The 17,173-nt window shown below is 34.6% G+C and overlaps 3 protein-coding genes across 3 annotated transcripts; 2 read left to right on the top strand and 1 right to left on the bottom strand.

Moving 5' to 3' along the window:
• Window positions 1–2,760: 2,760 nt before the first annotated feature.
• LOC129248185 (glucose-6-phosphatase catalytic subunit 1) lies at window positions 2,761–4,138 on the top strand. The gene is made up of 5 exons (XM_054887647.1): window positions 2,761–2,876; window positions 2,967–3,131; window positions 3,202–3,673; window positions 3,734–3,852; window positions 3,952–4,138. The coding sequence occupies exons 1-5, from the start codon at window positions 2,809–2,811 to the stop codon at window positions 4,136–4,138; spliced, it is 1,011 nt and encodes a 336-aa protein (XP_054743622.1). The 5' UTR covers window positions 2,761–2,808.
• LOC129248184 (uncharacterized) lies at window positions 4,081–11,816 on the bottom strand. The gene is made up of 7 exons (XM_054887645.1): window positions 10,836–11,816; window positions 10,699–10,776; window positions 10,511–10,637; window positions 10,349–10,452; window positions 10,124–10,222; window positions 6,429–6,524; window positions 4,081–6,378 (listed from the first exon to the last, which is right to left on the bottom strand). Exons 1-7 carry the CDS (start codon window positions 11,676–11,678, stop codon window positions 4,495–4,497), a joined length of 3,231 nt encoding a protein of 1,076 aa, XP_054743620.1. The 5' UTR covers window positions 11,679–11,816; the 3' UTR covers window positions 4,081–4,494.
• Window positions 11,817–15,627: 3,811 nt separating this feature from the next.
• Window positions 15,628–16,652, top strand: LOC129247583 (uncharacterized). Its single transcript, XM_054886764.1, has one exon. The coding sequence runs from the start codon at window positions 15,698–15,700 to the stop codon at window positions 16,496–16,498; it is 801 nt and encodes a 266-aa protein (XP_054742739.1). The 5' UTR covers window positions 15,628–15,697; the 3' UTR covers window positions 16,499–16,652.
• The last annotated feature ends 521 nt before the right edge of the window (window positions 16,653–17,173 follow it).

Raw genomic sequence — 17,173 nt, 5'->3', positions numbered from 1 at the left:
ACTTGGCAATATGAAACGCACAGTAGAAATAATTGACAAAACTTGCCTCGCAAGAACTTCAGAGCGACTTGACCGCAATCTATTTTATTTGTTCATCTCAATATGGGGAGATTTACTCAGTCAGGGAGTCATTGTACGAGATTTACTAAAAGAGTATGCGAGTTCAGAAGGCTGCTATTCCACTGCATCTGACTTTCAGGGATACCATTAACAAATCACAAGACCAATCTTTACTTGGAGTTTCCATGTTTCGCACATAAGCAATTGGCATGTCGCGTCTTCCCGAGTCGAGATCTTTATGTAGTTGAGAGCTGCCCTTATTTATTTTAATTTCTGTGAATGTTGATGAGGTAATCGGCTTCAAATCCGCCGAATTAGCCGTGATAACCGTTTCATCGTCCATTTTGTTTTCCTTCAAATCTTTGCCTAACTATTGCCCAAACATTTTCAATAAGGCTTGCATCAGGCATCAAAAATTTCAATCCCATTTTACTGTCTCCACTCTACACACATTCCGCTTCGATACTTGGGATCGTTGCCTTTTTGTTAACCCCAAGATAGGCTAGTTCTTTTAAGCATCTTTACAACTGACGGCAAATTGTATTCTTCAAAACTGCATTCAAATTGACGGTAAACACAAATAAACATCTTTTTTCGGAGAAGCAGCCCCAAACACAAACCTTAACTGAATGCTTAGCAGTTCGTTGAAGTTGTTGATTATCAACAGTACGCCAGGCCAACGTATGCAACTATTCGTTCAAAATGAAGATTCATCCGTGAATATTACGTTTGCTCAATTCCGTTCTGAATTTTCTTCAGTCCATGCAAGTCTTTTTTCAATGTGTGATAATAAGAACAGAGGTTTTTTTTGCGCTCCGGAATTTGACGTCTTCTGTACGTAAATGTCTTTGTCTTTGGATACATTAGCACCACTTTTGCTTAAAACGGCTTCCATTTCACACAACGCTAAGTTCGGGTTTAGGTCTGTTCATGTAAAAACTATGCAGTAACTTGTCAGTAACTTATAATTTCCAAGAATTCTCTCTCACAGAGAAAAATATCAAAAAAAAAAAGTACATGAACACAAAACCAGTAACGATTTGCAAGTTTCACGAACAGCTGATTAAATTGTTGGCAGGAAAAATCACAAAAATTAAAAATGTTTTCACTTGAGCTACCGTATTATCGTATTAAATTTAAGGGGGAAGTCTACTGTGACAAGGGAAAAAACAGGCTTATTTTCCGGATTTTATTTCTAACAAAATATTGCTCGTACATAAAATCTATTTAAACTCTTATCTTTATTATATATTTAAGTTTTTGAAAAAAAAATTTTAAGTCAAAATATTCAAAATGGACGCTGTGGCACTTCTGCAAGCGCAGGTCCGCTTTTCTTAGGTGCCTAAACGGTGTACATGAAATCTTACGTTTCGGTGATCTAAAACAAAAAAACAAAATATTGTTATCATATACATAGTATTGACTCTCGTCTGACGTAGGATTATGTCGATAAAAAATTTTGGCGTTGAAAAAAAAATTCTTGAAATTTTTTTCTTTTTTTTTGCCTAAAATTGATGTTACTATTGTTTATAACAATTTAACAAATAACGATATCAAAAAAATCCTATGTCAGACGAGAGACACTATTACAGAGAATATATAATTAAATTTTTAAGCTGATTAATTTATCAGAACTCGAGATATCGTGTACACCGTATACAAAAACTTAGTTTCGAGAAAAATGCGTTTAAAGTTTCAGTATTAGCACGTACGCGCTTTGGAGCGCTTCGGGAAAAGGTCGAAATTTCAACGAAGAAAAATTTAGCCAGCTGTAACACATATTGTACCTTATTTAAGAGGGTTCAAAGTATTTTTTAAGCTAATAAAAAAAAAATCGATTTTTTGAAAAATTCACAGTAGACTTCCCCCTTAAAAAAAGCAAATAAATGCAAAATAACTGATTTGTCATTTTGCTCTCTCACTTTTCCCTACTTTGCAAGTTTTTTGGGTACATGAACACCCAAACGTGATAATTTGTAACATGAACAGACCCTTTGCCACAAACAAATCGCTGATCAGTTGATCTTGCTTTGGAGAAGCATTCCTTTTTGGACCTTATGCGAGGAAGTTTTCAACGTTTTTAACTTCGGTATACCATATTTTGCTGTTTCAAATCGTTCTTCATATACGGAACTCATTTTATAAAAACACAAAACTAAAAAATTACACAGCGTATGTTACAAAAAGTATATCCCTATTTGACAGCATTTCAATTTTTTTATAACGGAAGTCTAACATTGAATTTTGCCGGTGACGCTTCTATTAGGCTGAACTCTATTAGATTTCCTGCAATTGCGCACAAAGCACAAACACTTTAAGATTTAAAAATCATTTAACTTTTATTTTCTACGAAATGCTGCCCCTCTTAAAACATGTAATATATCAAATTTTATCTACTCATTTCTGGGGCTCACAATAAGTAAAAATGTTCAACTTTAAATGCTTGGCAGGGAAAGTTTTTTGTTTACACAAATATAAAAAAACGTTGATTCAAGGAGTTCCTATTATAGCCGGCTAAGGGCTATATATCACCCCAGTAATGCAGTAAGTGTTTTATGCTACAACAACAACAAAATGAATAATTGGTAACAGAAATTACGTGTATTTTTTTAAAGAACGTTAAATGAGATATGCGCATGCCCTTGAAATGTCAAGGTAAAATGCCGGTAGTATACCATATGACAAGCCAAGTACAGCAAGAAAACGTGAAATTTTCAGTACAAATTTGTTTTACTTAGTTCCATAAAAATGTGGGAGGATTCACTTGCTACACTTTATCATGTGGAAATACTAACGGTGCAATGGGCGCAAAATGTGTAAGTCAAGCAACAGGAATGAAAAATTTTGGTAAAACTTACATATTTTGCATTTACATAATAGCCCACGCTGTTTCTATCTTTTTACAGTTTAATGCCAGTAGAACCGGCACTCCTGCTGCTCAGCGAACACTTGAAACCAGCGAAGTTAATAGATATTTATGTGCCATTCGTGGGTGCATTTAGCCATCAGCTATTGGTGCGTTTGGTTGGCGCATTAGGTGTCATCAATGTGCTCTCCTCGCTAATCAAATGGTATTTGTGTTAATAAATGTGATTTTTGATGCAAAAAAAAAGAATACTTGTCCATCTATACCTTTGACAGGTCTTTTCCAGCGAGTCGGCCCTACTGGTGGATACGTGAATACAATGAGACAATCCCATTACAGCAATACCGTGGCACATGCGAAACTACGGCAGCCTTTCCTTCGAGTTATTGCCTTTCATTCACCATATTCATTTATTTACTGATACTGTACTTCTTGCCCGCTTGTTGGAACCACCTGAAGTGGCCTATGCGTCATCTGAGCGCCATTTGTAGGGCCGGAGTCATACTAGCAGCCACTTGCATGGCTTTCAGTCGCATTTATTTGGGTGCGCAATTTCCACATCAATGCCTTGCGTCATGCTTTGCGGCCATAGCTGCTCTGCATACATTCGATGAGTATCCTGACAGGTTCTATACTCTAAATCGCTTCAAGGCAGTGTTGATTGTTTTCTGCTTGAGCCTACTGCCAGTGATAATCTACTTTGGCATGTTGCGGCTGGATTTGGATCCGCATTGGTCGGTGCGAATGGTGAGTGTGGCAATAGAAAATTATTCTTTTGACAATAACCGAGACAAATTGGTTGAACAGGCTTTCAAGTGGTGTGTGGATCCAGCACAAATGCGTCACGAGGAGAGTTCAATTTTTGTGCTCGGTCGTGACTTGGGATATCTAATGGGTGTAGTACTCTCAGCGCCTCTCTACAAAAGGTAAACAAGAATATTTGGAAACATAAAAATTCATAAACCATAAATTTGAAAAAGTATTCCAAATCACCCTTTTAAATTATGATAATTTTATTTTTTCAGCTACGGAAAAAAAACTGTTATCGGCAAGCGCTTACCATTACTGCTCATCTTTGAAGTACTCAATTATTATGCGCGTCTGGAGACGCCGAAAAGTCACGGTCGTGTTGCATTTGTCACATACGAATTTTTGCGAAATGCTATGCATTCATTCACACTTTTAACAATTTTACCAAAAATAGCAACATAGTTTTTAAATTTAATAAAGTGACATCTACTACAGCAGCCGGTCCTGCCAAACCATTTTCGCTACAACAAAAAACTTGTTTGTATATATTTTGAATGCTTTTAAAGTTGGAATATAATTTAGATGAAATAATCAATAATCCCAATTTAATTGTTGTCAATAGTTTATATAAGTTTGAGCAAGAACAAAAGTTTTGAAGGGATTTATGTAGCCCGTAAAAATGCATGAATTAAATCTTTACAATGAAACTAAAAAGATATTCTATCTTAACTATTAAAAATTAGGAGCTTTTACCTTAACAATAAGTCGAAAATAGCAAAATATAAAATAATGTATCAATAAATCTTAAATATATCTAACTACTTGGCCAGCAAGTAGTCCAAAAATATTTTTAATTCCTCTATTTTATTATACAGGCGAAATTGTACAGCTGAGTAACCATTTCGCAGAAGCAAGTCATTTATACATGCACGTTGGAATGCAATTTTCAATAGAATGTCATCTGTCGCAAACTTGGTATGCGCCGGGGACTTACTCCCAGCTGTACTTTCAGGCTGGCCACCATGAAATGACGTATTAGCGTTGTCTATTGAATCTAAAAGAACACCACTATCCTCCTCTTCGTATTGCTTGGCAAAGGAAACAGGTGTCAACTCTTCTTCACTAGCATCCAAGGCTTCCGATTTTACTTGTGTTTCTAGTTCCGTAGACTTCACACTTGATTGCCTGTTCGAGTGCCGTCTTGCAACTTGATTAAACTTGGTTAATCGATTAACGCGTACTATTGGCTGCAAGCTAAACGCCTGCGCTATGCGCAATTGCGATGTTGGTGTAATCGGTAAAGCATTCCTTTTTGGAGATAGTTTTTCTTCCTTTATATGCATTTTGTACATTTTACGTTTTCTTGGAGCACATCTTGCATTCTTTTCGTAAAAATTGCATTTGCGCTTGACTTTTAAGTCGACCTTCAGCTGCTTGGTATTATTTTCAATTTTTTGATTATTTGAATAATGATTCATTTTTAAATCAACAAGCTTTAGACGCCTGAGACGCACTAATGGCTTTAAATTTGAGGGCACCTGTATGGAATCCGAGACGGTAATACGTTTTGCCACTGTCGAACGAAGAAATCTGCCATGAAAATTTAAACGCTTCAGGCGCACTTGCGGTTGCAGTGACTGCAAAAATTTACAGTTCTCCAAATCCAAGACACGCTTATTTTTCGGTGTTATCTTGGTTCCACTATATGCATTGGAGTTCTTCACCGCGCTTAGTGGTTTATCCATGACATGCGTCTCTGGTATAGTTTCAGCCTTAATATTTATGTGGCATGTATCAGGTAGCTTTGATTGGTGCAAGTATTTAGGAAGTGGTAAACGCTTCAGACAAACACTGCTGTTTATCTGGGCTTTTGAAGATGCTTCAATATTGTTCGATGTGGTGCAGTTGGCAGCAGTTGGAGTCTTTACATGATTTTCTATTTTCGCTATGCTTTCAGTTCTGAGAGTCATGGGGCACGAGTTCTCTGGCTCCAAGCATCCCACATTCTTAGGAGGAGGTAAACGCTTCAGGCAAACTCTTGGATTCATCGATTTGAGAAATTTGCAAGGCTGCGATAGACCTGTGACTTCGACTGTTCTAGGTATCATCTCTCGTTTAATGTGAGTTTCCAAAAACGATGCACTTAATTTTCGTTTAACATTCATAGACCTCAAACGTACTCTTGGTTGAACAGACACATCATAACTGAGTTTAGCTGCATTGTCTACCATTGCACATGATTTGAGCTTTTCAGAACCGTTGCAGTCAATTTCTGTTTTTACGGATTTTTGTAAATTAGAAATCGCCTCATTAACTTCGCTATAATTTGTGTGTGATAAAAATTGATTTTTAAAGTCTTTTTCCACATTTCGTAAGCAATCTAATTCACTTTTGCTGGCATTTCGTTTTTGATACTCCAATGGCAGAGGTTCATAAGAAGATTTTGTTCCTTCGCAATTAATATCCAAACATGGTTTAATTGCCTTGATTTGTATAGGTGCAGGTGGAGTTGCAATTTCCGGTTTTTCCTCCAGCATAGGTTTTGGAAACGATGTGCCAAGCCCATTGCTCAAAATTTTATTTTTCCGTACACGTAAATGCATTCTGCCATCAGCAGAGCACGTAATTTGTTTTAATTTCTCATTGGTGATGGGACAAGAATAAGCTTTATCATTCGCGAATATACGGCGACGCCGTTTGCGCTAAAAGGTGAAAATGACATTATCAAAATATTATAACATAAAACGTGTACCTTTGGATTTTTTCTACATATTTTTCTGGTCTCCGATGTACTTTTCTGAGAATAATTATGTTGGGATTCAGTGTTTGACTTAGTTCTACAGTTGCTCTGAAATGGTTAGAAGCATAAAAGTAATAAGTAATTAAATATTTTTTTATTTAACCGATTAATGTTTATATACGAAACATGGTTCTAATTTATTAGTATCGCATATTTACTAAAGCGCTTTTTACAACTTTACGGTTCGACAGATTAGAATTGTTGTTGCTTTTAGATATTTTTACTTGAACTGGCTATATGATATTCTTCCATGCACCATTCGCCTAAAGCTTATCAATATTCTCACTCTTACTGGTCGTCGTGAAAATAATTTATCATATGTCAATTTCCAGCCCAATTCTTCTGACGGAAGTTAACTTAACGTTCCCTCACGAATATCAAGAGAGGTGTTTTTAAACCCTTAGGCTTTTTTAAACCATTAAATTAATTACGACCTTACGGAACCTCTTTGATATTTATGCCAATATTTTAACTCCCATTCCAGCTCTTTTTACTTATAGAATCGCTTTCTACCGTCAAGAATTCTCAATAAATTATTGACGATGGTTAATTTTGAAATTTTTATTCAGCTGATTAATTTTATTGCAGCTAAAGAGTTTCAGATCTCGACACTCAACAAACATCTCACTTTATTGGCCTGACACCAAAACAAAATTGGTCCATAAGTCATGTGGAATGCGCCCCTCGTGCCCTTTGGGCGGAAGGAGGGCAATCGTTGGGCTTATTCTTCTTCTTTATCTGCACATTCGATTTTGAATGTTTAGCGATCGCACAAAAATAATTTAAATAATTATATAAGCCCATATATAAATGCATACTCAGGTGAGGTTAGGTTATACTGGCTGGCCAAACCCACGCAGAGACCATCTTGGCCCAGATCAGGTTGTTATTTTTAGCGAAAATATGCATTACTCATAATGCGCGTACTGTTGCGAATTTTGCGAGTCGCTCAAGCTTCAGTTCAGAGATAGATTCAAGTCTTTCAAAACTGAGAGCACCCATGTACATAGTCTAGTTTTTGAAAGAGCCGGACAGTAGCATAGAAGATGCTCCAACGTTTATCTTGTACCCGGCTCATTACATTTCCTGCAAGCATCGTTAAGAGTTGGATTTTGCTTTTAATCATGCGCTACAGCCAGGCTGCCCTGTTGGTACACCAACTCAAGCTCTACAGTTCCTTCTATCGAACGATATAACCGATTTAGTATACTTGTAATCACATACATATTTGCACATGATCCCGAAAACTTTGAATTGGTTAAGCTAAGCCATCTGTCTTTCTTAACGTGTGCTCCGTTAGTGCGTTTTGAATTGTGCGCAGGGGTTTAAGTGCTTGACTTATTTGATCCACTGCAAGCCTCGTGCCTTCTTTAGCTATTCTGTTCACTATTTAATTTCCCTCTATGCCCCCGTACCCAATATACACAATCCGTACATAAAAGGTTTTCCAATAACAGATGTTATCTATCGCTATCGAGAGATGATTAACGATTTTTTATGGCCGGAATTGGATGGTAATGATCTGGACAACGTTTTTATTCAACAAGACGGCGCTACGTGCCACACAAGCAACGAACCCATTGATCTTTTACGGGAAAAGTTTACGAACCGTGTTATCTCCCGAAGAGGTGATCACAATTGGCCACCAAGATCTTGTGATTTAACACCTTTTGACTTTTTTCTTTGGGGCCACGTGAAAGAGAAGGTCACGCCAAAAGCCCAGGGTCGATTCAAGACCTCAAAGATGGAATTCGTGAGGCTATCGAGGACATAGGGCAGCCACTTTGCAATTTGGTTATGAAAAATTTCATTACAAGGATATTGTCCTGTAAGCGTGGTCGTGGTGGTCATTTGCCTGATGTTACTTTCCCCTATTAACGGCATACCTCCCGCTTTATACTGAAATAAACATCCGATCATTTATATTAAAAAATAGCATTTTTCTAGGAATATCAAAGTAACACCTCTTATTCGAAAACCCTTTAGATTCACATACATATAAAACCACAAAGAAGAACAAAACAAAGCAAACAAATTAATAAATAATTACAACCCTTAAATTATATTATTAACTATAGGTCTGTTCATGTAAAAATTATCCGGTAACTTAAAAAAAGAGAAAAATATCATAAAACCAGTAAGAATATGCAAATTTTACGAACTGCTGATTAAATTGTTGGCGGGGAAAATTAAAAATTTGTTCAGTTAAGCTGCCACGTACTAAATTAAAGAGAAATAAAATAAGACCAATAAAAAGCTAAATAACGAGTTTAGCATCAAATGATTTTATTTTGTCCACAATAATTTGTACCATTTCATCATCGCTGTCAGATGAAGAACATACCATTAGAAATTGTATTGACGGCAAGCACAGCTGTCTTCATATTTTTCTTGATTCCGTCAATGCATGGATATATACTGCCAAATGAGTTAATAACCAACAAGTACAAGCATAAAGCACAAAAGAAACCTTCACTGCTTTTGATTTGAATTTCGGAAACTGCAGCAGTGGTGACTGCTGGCTGTGGTTCAGAAGTACATGCCTCTGTATCATTGTCTTATTTCTATATCCAAGTCTTATTAAATACAGGGTTGGCCATATTAAACTGACCCATGTGATTATTAAAAAAATATGGAAAAAGAAACATTTTTTTGTGTTTCATTGTGAAAAACATTTAATTTAGTTCAAGGAGATTCGTTTACATCACTTTTTGAATATGATATCGCGCAAGTGGTCGCCCTTAGCACGTATTTGGATATGTACAGGGTTGGCCATCTTAAACTGACCCATGTGATTATTAAAAAAATATGGAAAAAGAAACATTTTTTTGTGTTTCATTGTGAAAAACATTTAATTTAGTTCAAGGAGATTCGTTTACATCACTTTTTGAATATGATATCGCGCAAGTGGTCGCCCTTAGCTCGTATAGCGTAATGTGCCCGTTTTTCGGCGTTTTCCATAGTTTTGGCCAGCGTCTCGGCCGATATGGCGGCTATTTCCCGTCGGATATTGGCCTTAAGTGCGCCTAGTGTCTTTGGCTTGTTGACGTAAACCTTAGATTTCAAATTACAGTAAAAAGTTATAGGGTTACTCAATGGGCCAGTTTAATATGGCCAACCCTGTATATGACTTCAAATAAAATTTATACATTTTATCTAAAATGTTAGTATATTTTCTTCTATATTGCATTCTCCATTTTTTGTTTAAATTTAGAACGTTAACGCAATTCGCAAATCTTAATTCGGGTGTTTATTTTTACTTTGCAATCAGCTGTTTTTTCACTTGCAAATACTTACAAGTAAAAATTTATCTAGTAAAAACTTGCAACTTCCTCTCAAAATGAAATGCCATTTTGCTCTCTCACTTTCCTCTACTTTGCAAGTTTTTTGGATACATAAACATCAAAACTTGATAGTTTGTAACAATTATTACAAATTATTTGCTGCATGAACAGACCTTACGTCACAAAATGCTTCTCTATATCTGGCAATGTTCCGTAACTTTCTAATATTGCTCAAACCCCTGTTATTTCTAATGTTTTAATTATAATTATTATTAGTTAGCGAAATATTATGTAAAAGGTTTGTTGACTTTGTAGTCCAAAAAGCAGTAGAATAAAAAACATTTAACAAACATTATTTATTACCTTTGGTTTTGTTTTATTTATCTGCTTAATTTTTGCCAATTTATTTTTGTTTGAATTATTTTGCTTGCCCTCTGTTTTCTTATTACATTTCCATTTAGGCTAGAAAAAATAATTTCTTATAATATCAGTTACCAATCTTAAAAATATTTTACATGGGTATGAGTTATGTATTTGTATGCAAATAAGTTTTGAATAAATATCACTTGAGTTTATTACAAAACAAACCTTTTCAGCTGAGTATATCTCTATAGACGTGCTGCGTTTTACAATTTTAATTGGCGCACATGGATGTTCAGCCAACTTAGCCAGCCAAGCTTGCGATTCAATATCTATTTAATCAAGCTTAAAATTAGCTTATTTTTATATAGCAACGTTAGAAATACGTACTTGTACTAAGCGACGATCCGACTGCATTGCCGATTTGGGTAAGAGAATCAAAGTAAGTATTGTGCAGTGAATCAAAATCGGATAGTCGGTGTGATTCTGAATCTATTGCTGAATTCCTACATTCCAACTGTAAATAATAAATATTAAATAATATTAGATACAAAACTACATGTAAAAAGATAATTCACCTTTATCTCATGTAATTTATCTGACCATTCGTTCTTAACAGTTGCATTAAAAAGCGGTTTGGAATACTCAAATTTTATCTGAAAACATATACTATATGTAATTTAACATTTAAAGAATAGTTTACTTATTTTTTTACTTCAGTGTCTTTCAAAGGAGATTCTTTTATCTTTTGATCACCGCGCACGGATTCTCGAAGGGCATATTTTTTGGTTTCCGATGCAATTAATGCAAAGGGGTTTCTTCTCCATTTTCCACGTTTTTTGTGTTCTTTTCCTTTACCTTCAAATGTTTCAACTCTTTTTTCAAACTGCTCTTTTATAATTTTTGGCTCAATATCCTTTTGCGCCAACTGGTCGCGTTCTTGTCCAGCCAACTTTTTATTCCCAATTTGAACAGAAATTTCTGGCATAAATTTATTATCTTGAACTGTTTGGAGATAATCGATTTGGGGCCCAGTATTTGCATCGGTATTTTGCTCAATCAATTCCTGTTTTTTTAATTCCTTTTTTTTAAGATCAAGTCCTTTAACCGCCCTATTTTTTGAAAGTGCAGCGCAAGGATTCAGAATAAATCCTGTAAGTAGCTTTATCGACTTTGTATCATTTTGTTCACTATCAGACATGTTAGTTTGATCACGGGGTTCTTCTTTAATTTTTAGAGAAATTGCTTCACTTTGCAGCTTGTTTAACTCAATATAATTCTGATTATTGAAGAAGCGATCATAATTGTAGTCTATATATTTTAGCAAGGATGCCGACTTTGTTTTCATTTTTTTGGAATCTACGTGCCCCATTAATCCCTTAGAGCAAGCTGCATTTAACTGATCATATTTCTCAACTGCTTCTTTAGTGCCACAACCTCGTATCATCAAACCACGCGGTGAAGGGCTATGCAGTATTGACTCACGGATCCGCGACTCTATTTCACTAACGGCACTTTTCATAATCGGAGCGTTGTTCTCGCTTTTTTGATCATCCATTGTGCTACTTTTTCTATAGATGGTGCGTCATGTTTTATATTAAATACTTCCATTGCGCTTTTGTGTCAAAATTTAATTATTTTTCATTCTGTTTTAATATTTCATGTATTTTGTTAATAAATATAAAATATGCTTAACGATACAATAAAATGCAAGAACAAATTTTGAAAATACCGAATACAATTTATTACAAAAATTTCCCATAAAGATGCCAGATTTTGTTGAAGGAAACACATACCAGTGATGTAAAATTCAAACTTTTACTTCAATAAAGTTTTTTTTTTAAGATTATATCCAACATGATTAAAAATCGTCTTAAAAATTTGTCAATACAATGTTTAAATATATTAGTTTACAAATATTTTCACCACCGATGTTATACAATAACGGAATGCGAACTTCTTACCTTTTAATAACAGAGTAATTACATTTGTATGCTCTTAAATTCGATCGGCTTATTTTTATTCCATTTACAGCGGCAGTATATATTTGCCACTGTAGCCGAATGGTTGGTGCGTGACTACCATTCGGAGTTCACAGAAAGAACGTAGGTTCGAATCTCGGGGAAACACCAAAATTAAGAAAAACATGTTTCTAATAGCGGTCGCCCCTTGGCAGGTAATGGCACACCTCCGAGTGTATTTTTGTCATGAAAAGGTTCCTCATAAAAAATATCTGCCGTTCGGAGTCGGCTTGAAACTGTAGGTCCCTCCAATTGTGGAATAACATCAAGACGCATGCCACAAATAGGAGGAGGAGCTCGGCCAAACACCCAAAAAGGGTGTACGCATCAATTATATATATATTCATCTGATATTTTTAAAATTGTAAGTGGAGAAACTTTAAAAATAAGAAGATGTTACAACATTAATAAAATAAACTAAATAAGTGACAGTAATAAAAACGCATACGTGTCGTGATTAAACCACTTTTTGAATATTGTTCCACAATCACAAAACGAGTATAAAGATTTCAAAAACTGGAATAATAAGAGCAAGAGACATATGCTGAAATTTAACAGATACTCAATAATTTAGGTGATTTTAGGGAATATAAAATGCTTATCATCAAAGAAAGAAATAATATATTGAAAATAATAAATGTATTAAACACGTTTGGGGTAAAATATAGAAAATAACAATAATAATAACAATTAAGGCATTAAGTGTTAGTTCGAAACTAGAAAATATTTTGTCAACTTTTTAAATGTAAAGTACATTCATTAGTCATTAAACACCAAACCACGGTCAGAAAATTAAAACTTATTATTTCTTAATAATAATAATTAAAAAAGCTCTATAACTTTCGGGTCCGAGCACCCTGCGTGGGTATGTGCATGCGTTACTGACGCCGAAACAGAAATAATGAATAAATAACATTAAAAAAATATAAATATACATTTATTAGGAAGGAAATAATAGAATGGAATATTTACCATATATTTTATTACGTGTAGTTTTACTTACAACAAAAAGTTATAAAATAAGAAAAGAACCCCCTAACCATTGCCCGAATTCGAGAAGTATTTGTTAAAGTAATCAAAATTATTTATTTAAGAATATTAAGAATTGTGTTTTATTCAATAATTTCTAAGTTTTTTGGCTTAAAAATATTTTGCATACACTTCAAATTAAAGTTCGAAAAAAATTGTGTTTTATTCATACATTTCTAAGCTTTTTGGTTTCAAATCTTTTATATACGCTTCAAGTTAAAGTTTAATCTTTTTGTTCATTATCACATCAAAATGACTACGAGTATAATTAGTGATAGTTTGACACTTTTGCAGGAAGAGAGAAATTCGTAAGTTCTTATCTTGATAATAACGTTCATTTTAACACGATATAAAAACTAACAAACGTTAAGTGGGTAACAGAAATAAATTGTTTCAAAAAATATATCTGTTCGTTAATTATCAAAAAAATACCAGTCTAACGGTTAGACGCGATAGAAGTGAAACCTTCCGTAAAACAAACTGAGAGAGAATGAGACGAAAGCAGCATTAGGAGCGGGATAATTGTGGGTTCATTATAATATTGCTATAAAGTTCATATTTTATTTTCTTCATTTTATTATTATTCATCCTCAATGTTTTCAATTTCAACAAATGATACGAGTGGCTTATGATAGCTAAAATATGATACAAATGCTTTGGTTTCGATGTTGTCAACATATCTTTGAAATACCGCGTCAATTGTTGTTTTTGCTCGTTTAAAATGAAAACATTTACGAATATAAAAATACGGACGCGGTTGCTGTTATGAGCGTCATAACGCGTATATTACACAGACGTACTAACATACACACAATCATTCGTAGTACGCTTGGTCTAAGCAAGTATTAGGTAGTGTAGTATAGGTATACATAATGCCTTCTCGCTCACCATGGCTCCGTAATACGCAGGCGCGCACACATACGTACTAGCATACATACGTATGACGCTTGAACTAAACACCAAAGCATGTAATAGGCAGTGTAGTATACATACTACAATACTCACTATACCAGCGTGTCTCAGCAGTACGCAGCCACACACATATACGTATATCACAATATAACGCTTCGTAGTGTCGCTTTTTCGTTTCATCGAGTCTCAAATCACTCCCAACGATTCTAAAGAAGTTTTCACTTCAAAAATATTGTCAAGAAAATTTTTTTTCGCCTGCAAGCAAAATGTTGCATATCAAATTAAAATTCTTTTTGATATTTTTTGATATCAATAAAACAAAAGTTTTAAAATAATTTGTTTTTGATAAATATTGAATCAAAATCAAATCAAAATTAACTTATTTAGTTTTATAATTTATATATACTTACATTTACTATCACACACAAATGACATGTCAAATGTGTTCATAATTTACTTAAAGGTTTGACATTTACGAAATGGGTCGCTATACGCTTGAACAAAATTGGGAAATATTGAAAACCTATTGCCAAAGTGGTGAGTCTTCTTCTTCTGCCGCGGTTACAGTAAATGGCGAGCGTTACCGTGACATGCTCAACGAGTTTTTGTTTCCAAAAATTGAAGAGGATGACATTGACGACATTTGGTTTCAACAGGACGGTGCAACTTATCACACTGCCAAAGTTACACTCGAACTTTTGGTTACCGTTTTTGAATTCCGATATCAATTGGCCGCCTCGGAGCTGTGATTTAAGCCCGTTGGACTATTTTTTGTGGGGAGCCGTTAAGGACAAATGCTATGCGAACCATCCAGAGACGATTGATGCTTTAAAACACGAAATTGAAGTTGCCATTCATGAAAATGGAGCCCAAACAATCAAAAATGTGATTAAAAATTGGGTTGATCGAATGGCCTACTGTAAAGCCAGTCGTTGCAGTCATTTGAACAATATTATTTTTCATTCATAAATGACAATGTTCAATCTTCAAAATAAAAAAAAAACGTTTGAAAAAAGTTTGAGTATTTTTTTTTTTAGCCGATTCAAAAAGTAAATTTTACATGGCCCACCCTATATTAGATTAATCTATAATTTTAACTATATATTAATAAATAATAAGAATAATAATAATAAATATTTTTTATTTTGAATAATCAACAAACCAATATACTTGTTAAATAATTATCTCATATAATTGTGGAAACCAATATTTCTTGTTTATAAGCGCCCGTCGATGATGACCATTTTTTTGCTTTTGGTTTTGCTTATTCATTCATCCATGTGTCTGAGGGCGATCAAGTATTTCACTTTACAACCGTCATTATACTATATTAAAATGGAACAAATTCATATTATCAGAAGTATCATGTGCCATTATTACTATATATTGATATATGCCTTCTCTTTTGACGTTCTAATAATAATACGAGTATGGTAAGCAAAAAGCCTTTGCAGTTTACATGTCAATAGGGGAAGTCTGGCATCTCGCCGTTGTTTTAATTTCCCTGGGATATTTTTCATATGGTTTGTGTTATTGATCACAACAGCTGACTACGCATTTAGTATGTCGATAAACAAATCAAGTGGTTTTGTGTAAATTAAATATAGTGGATATAATGTCAAAAGTAATAGAAATTTCCGACTCCGATGACGAGGCTGACCGAGTGCCAAAAAGCAGTGAAGTAGCAGATCTGCAGCCTTTGCATATGCCATCTACAGTGGCAAAGTTTTCGGCAAAAAATGCAGTGCCTGCGGTGGTTTCTTCGGGCAGTATGTCCCCACCACTAGTTATTTCAGATGTCACTTCTATCAATGTATCACCACTTTCTGCAATTGCTAGTGTGCATAGAAGCCCAACTGGAAATAATGGTTTGGTAATAGCTGCAGCTGGAACCTCAAGTGGTGCAATCATACCACAAAATAAACGAAGTCGGCGCAAGAGTATGCATCATCCGCTGTGTGTAAGTCCGGAAATAGAATTCGAAACGATAGCTTTAGATGATGACGAAGACAATACGTCAACCAAATCGAAAAACAATACAAACGTTAACTCTGATGGTGTACAACAAAATAAGTCACCAAAATCACACAAAACCACACCGAAAATTCTAAATATTAAATCAGCGACCGCCAATCTCGGCAAACAATTATCCGATGCATGCACTGAACTCCTTATATCAGATGAAACCACTGCTTTGTTGCACCAAATAGCTGAGGATCGAGTTCGCATAAATTTTCTTCTCGCCTCCTATAATATGCCAGAGATACAGTTTTCTTTGGAGACAAAACCTGAAGTTTTGCAATTTCAGTTAGAAGAGCGTATAAAGCATAGAAGAAGGCGTTCACTGGAGGCATCGAACGTCCAAAAAAAACGGAGGACTTTGCTGCAAACCAACAATGCACGCACAGGCAGTTAGATTCACAGCATACTGTGCTTAGATTATTGAAGATCATTTGTCTGTTTTGAATACATACTCGTATACTCCTTTATTTTATGACATTTTGCAAGCAGCTAAAATGTCTATAATGCTTATAATTTGAAAATATATTTACTCAATTTACTGTTTAGTATTAAGCTTGACATTTTTGATTAGTTTAGATGGGAACTTAAATCATATCCCATTAGCCATGTATGCGACGGTTGCATACAAGACCACAGTGTATACATAATACAGATGCAAATATTAGCGAAAAAATGTACAAAATACTCGCATTTGTATAAATATATAAAATAAATAATTAATACAGTTAAAAGAGTTATTTTTTTTTTAATTTAAGCGTATTCTTAATAATCTCTTACATAAAGAGGCTGTTCTGTGCTTAATTGGTTCATGCAATAGTTTATGAGAAACTGTATCATTTCGATGCTCTACTTAACCATATATTTTTCCTGGCAATATGCTCTCTTGACCAGTCCTTAAAAGAAAAAACCATCTATTTCATAGATTTGTTCCAATGCGAAAAGTTTAAATCAGTGGTAACAAGAAACCAAAATGTACGTGGAAGGTATTATTTTTGTAATAGGGAGCATAGTAAAGCTCGAAAGAAATGGAAACATTGTAGAAGTACTCAATCATTGGAAAAATAACGGG

Source organism: Anastrepha obliqua, chromosome 5 (assembly GCF_027943255.1).
Source record: "Anastrepha obliqua isolate idAnaObli1 chromosome 5, idAnaObli1_1.0, whole genome shotgun sequence".
NCBI classification, from domain to species: Eukaryota; Metazoa; Arthropoda; class Insecta; order Diptera; family Tephritidae; genus Anastrepha; species Anastrepha obliqua.
The sequence above is the reverse complement of the archived record's forward strand: the minus strand, read 5'-3'. Positions and strand labels throughout refer to the sequence as shown.

Excerpts from the sequence above, each read along its gene's own strand:
- LOC129248185 (XM_054887647.1), top strand. The coding sequence starts at position 2,809 with ATGTGGGAGGATTCACTTGCTACACTTTATCATGTGGAAATACTAACG. Across the intron at positions 2,877-2,966 it reads GTGCAATGGGCGCAAAATGT|TTTAATGCCAGTAGAACCGG; the intron begins GTAAGTCAAGCA and ends ATCTTTTTACAG. Across the intron at positions 3,674-3,733 it reads CGCATTGGTCGGTGCGAATG|GCTTTCAAGTGGTGTGTGGA; the intron begins GTGAGTGTGGCA and ends TTGGTTGAACAG.
- LOC129248184 (XM_054887645.1), bottom strand. The coding sequence starts at position 11,678 with ATGGATGATCAAAAAAGCGAGAACAACGCTCCGATTATGAAAAGTGCC. Across the intron at positions 10,223-10,348 it reads AGATATACTCAGCTGAAAAG|CCTAAATGGAAATGTAATAA; the intron begins GTTTGTTTTGTA and ends TATTTTTTCTAG. Across the intron at positions 6,525-10,123 it reads TAAATAAAACAAAACCAAAG|AGCAACTGTAGAACTAAGTC; the intron begins GTAATAAATAAT and ends TAACCATTTCAG.
- LOC129247583 (XM_054886764.1), top strand. The coding sequence starts at position 15,698 with ATGTCAAAAGTAATAGAAATTTCCGACTCCGATGACGAGGCTGACCGA.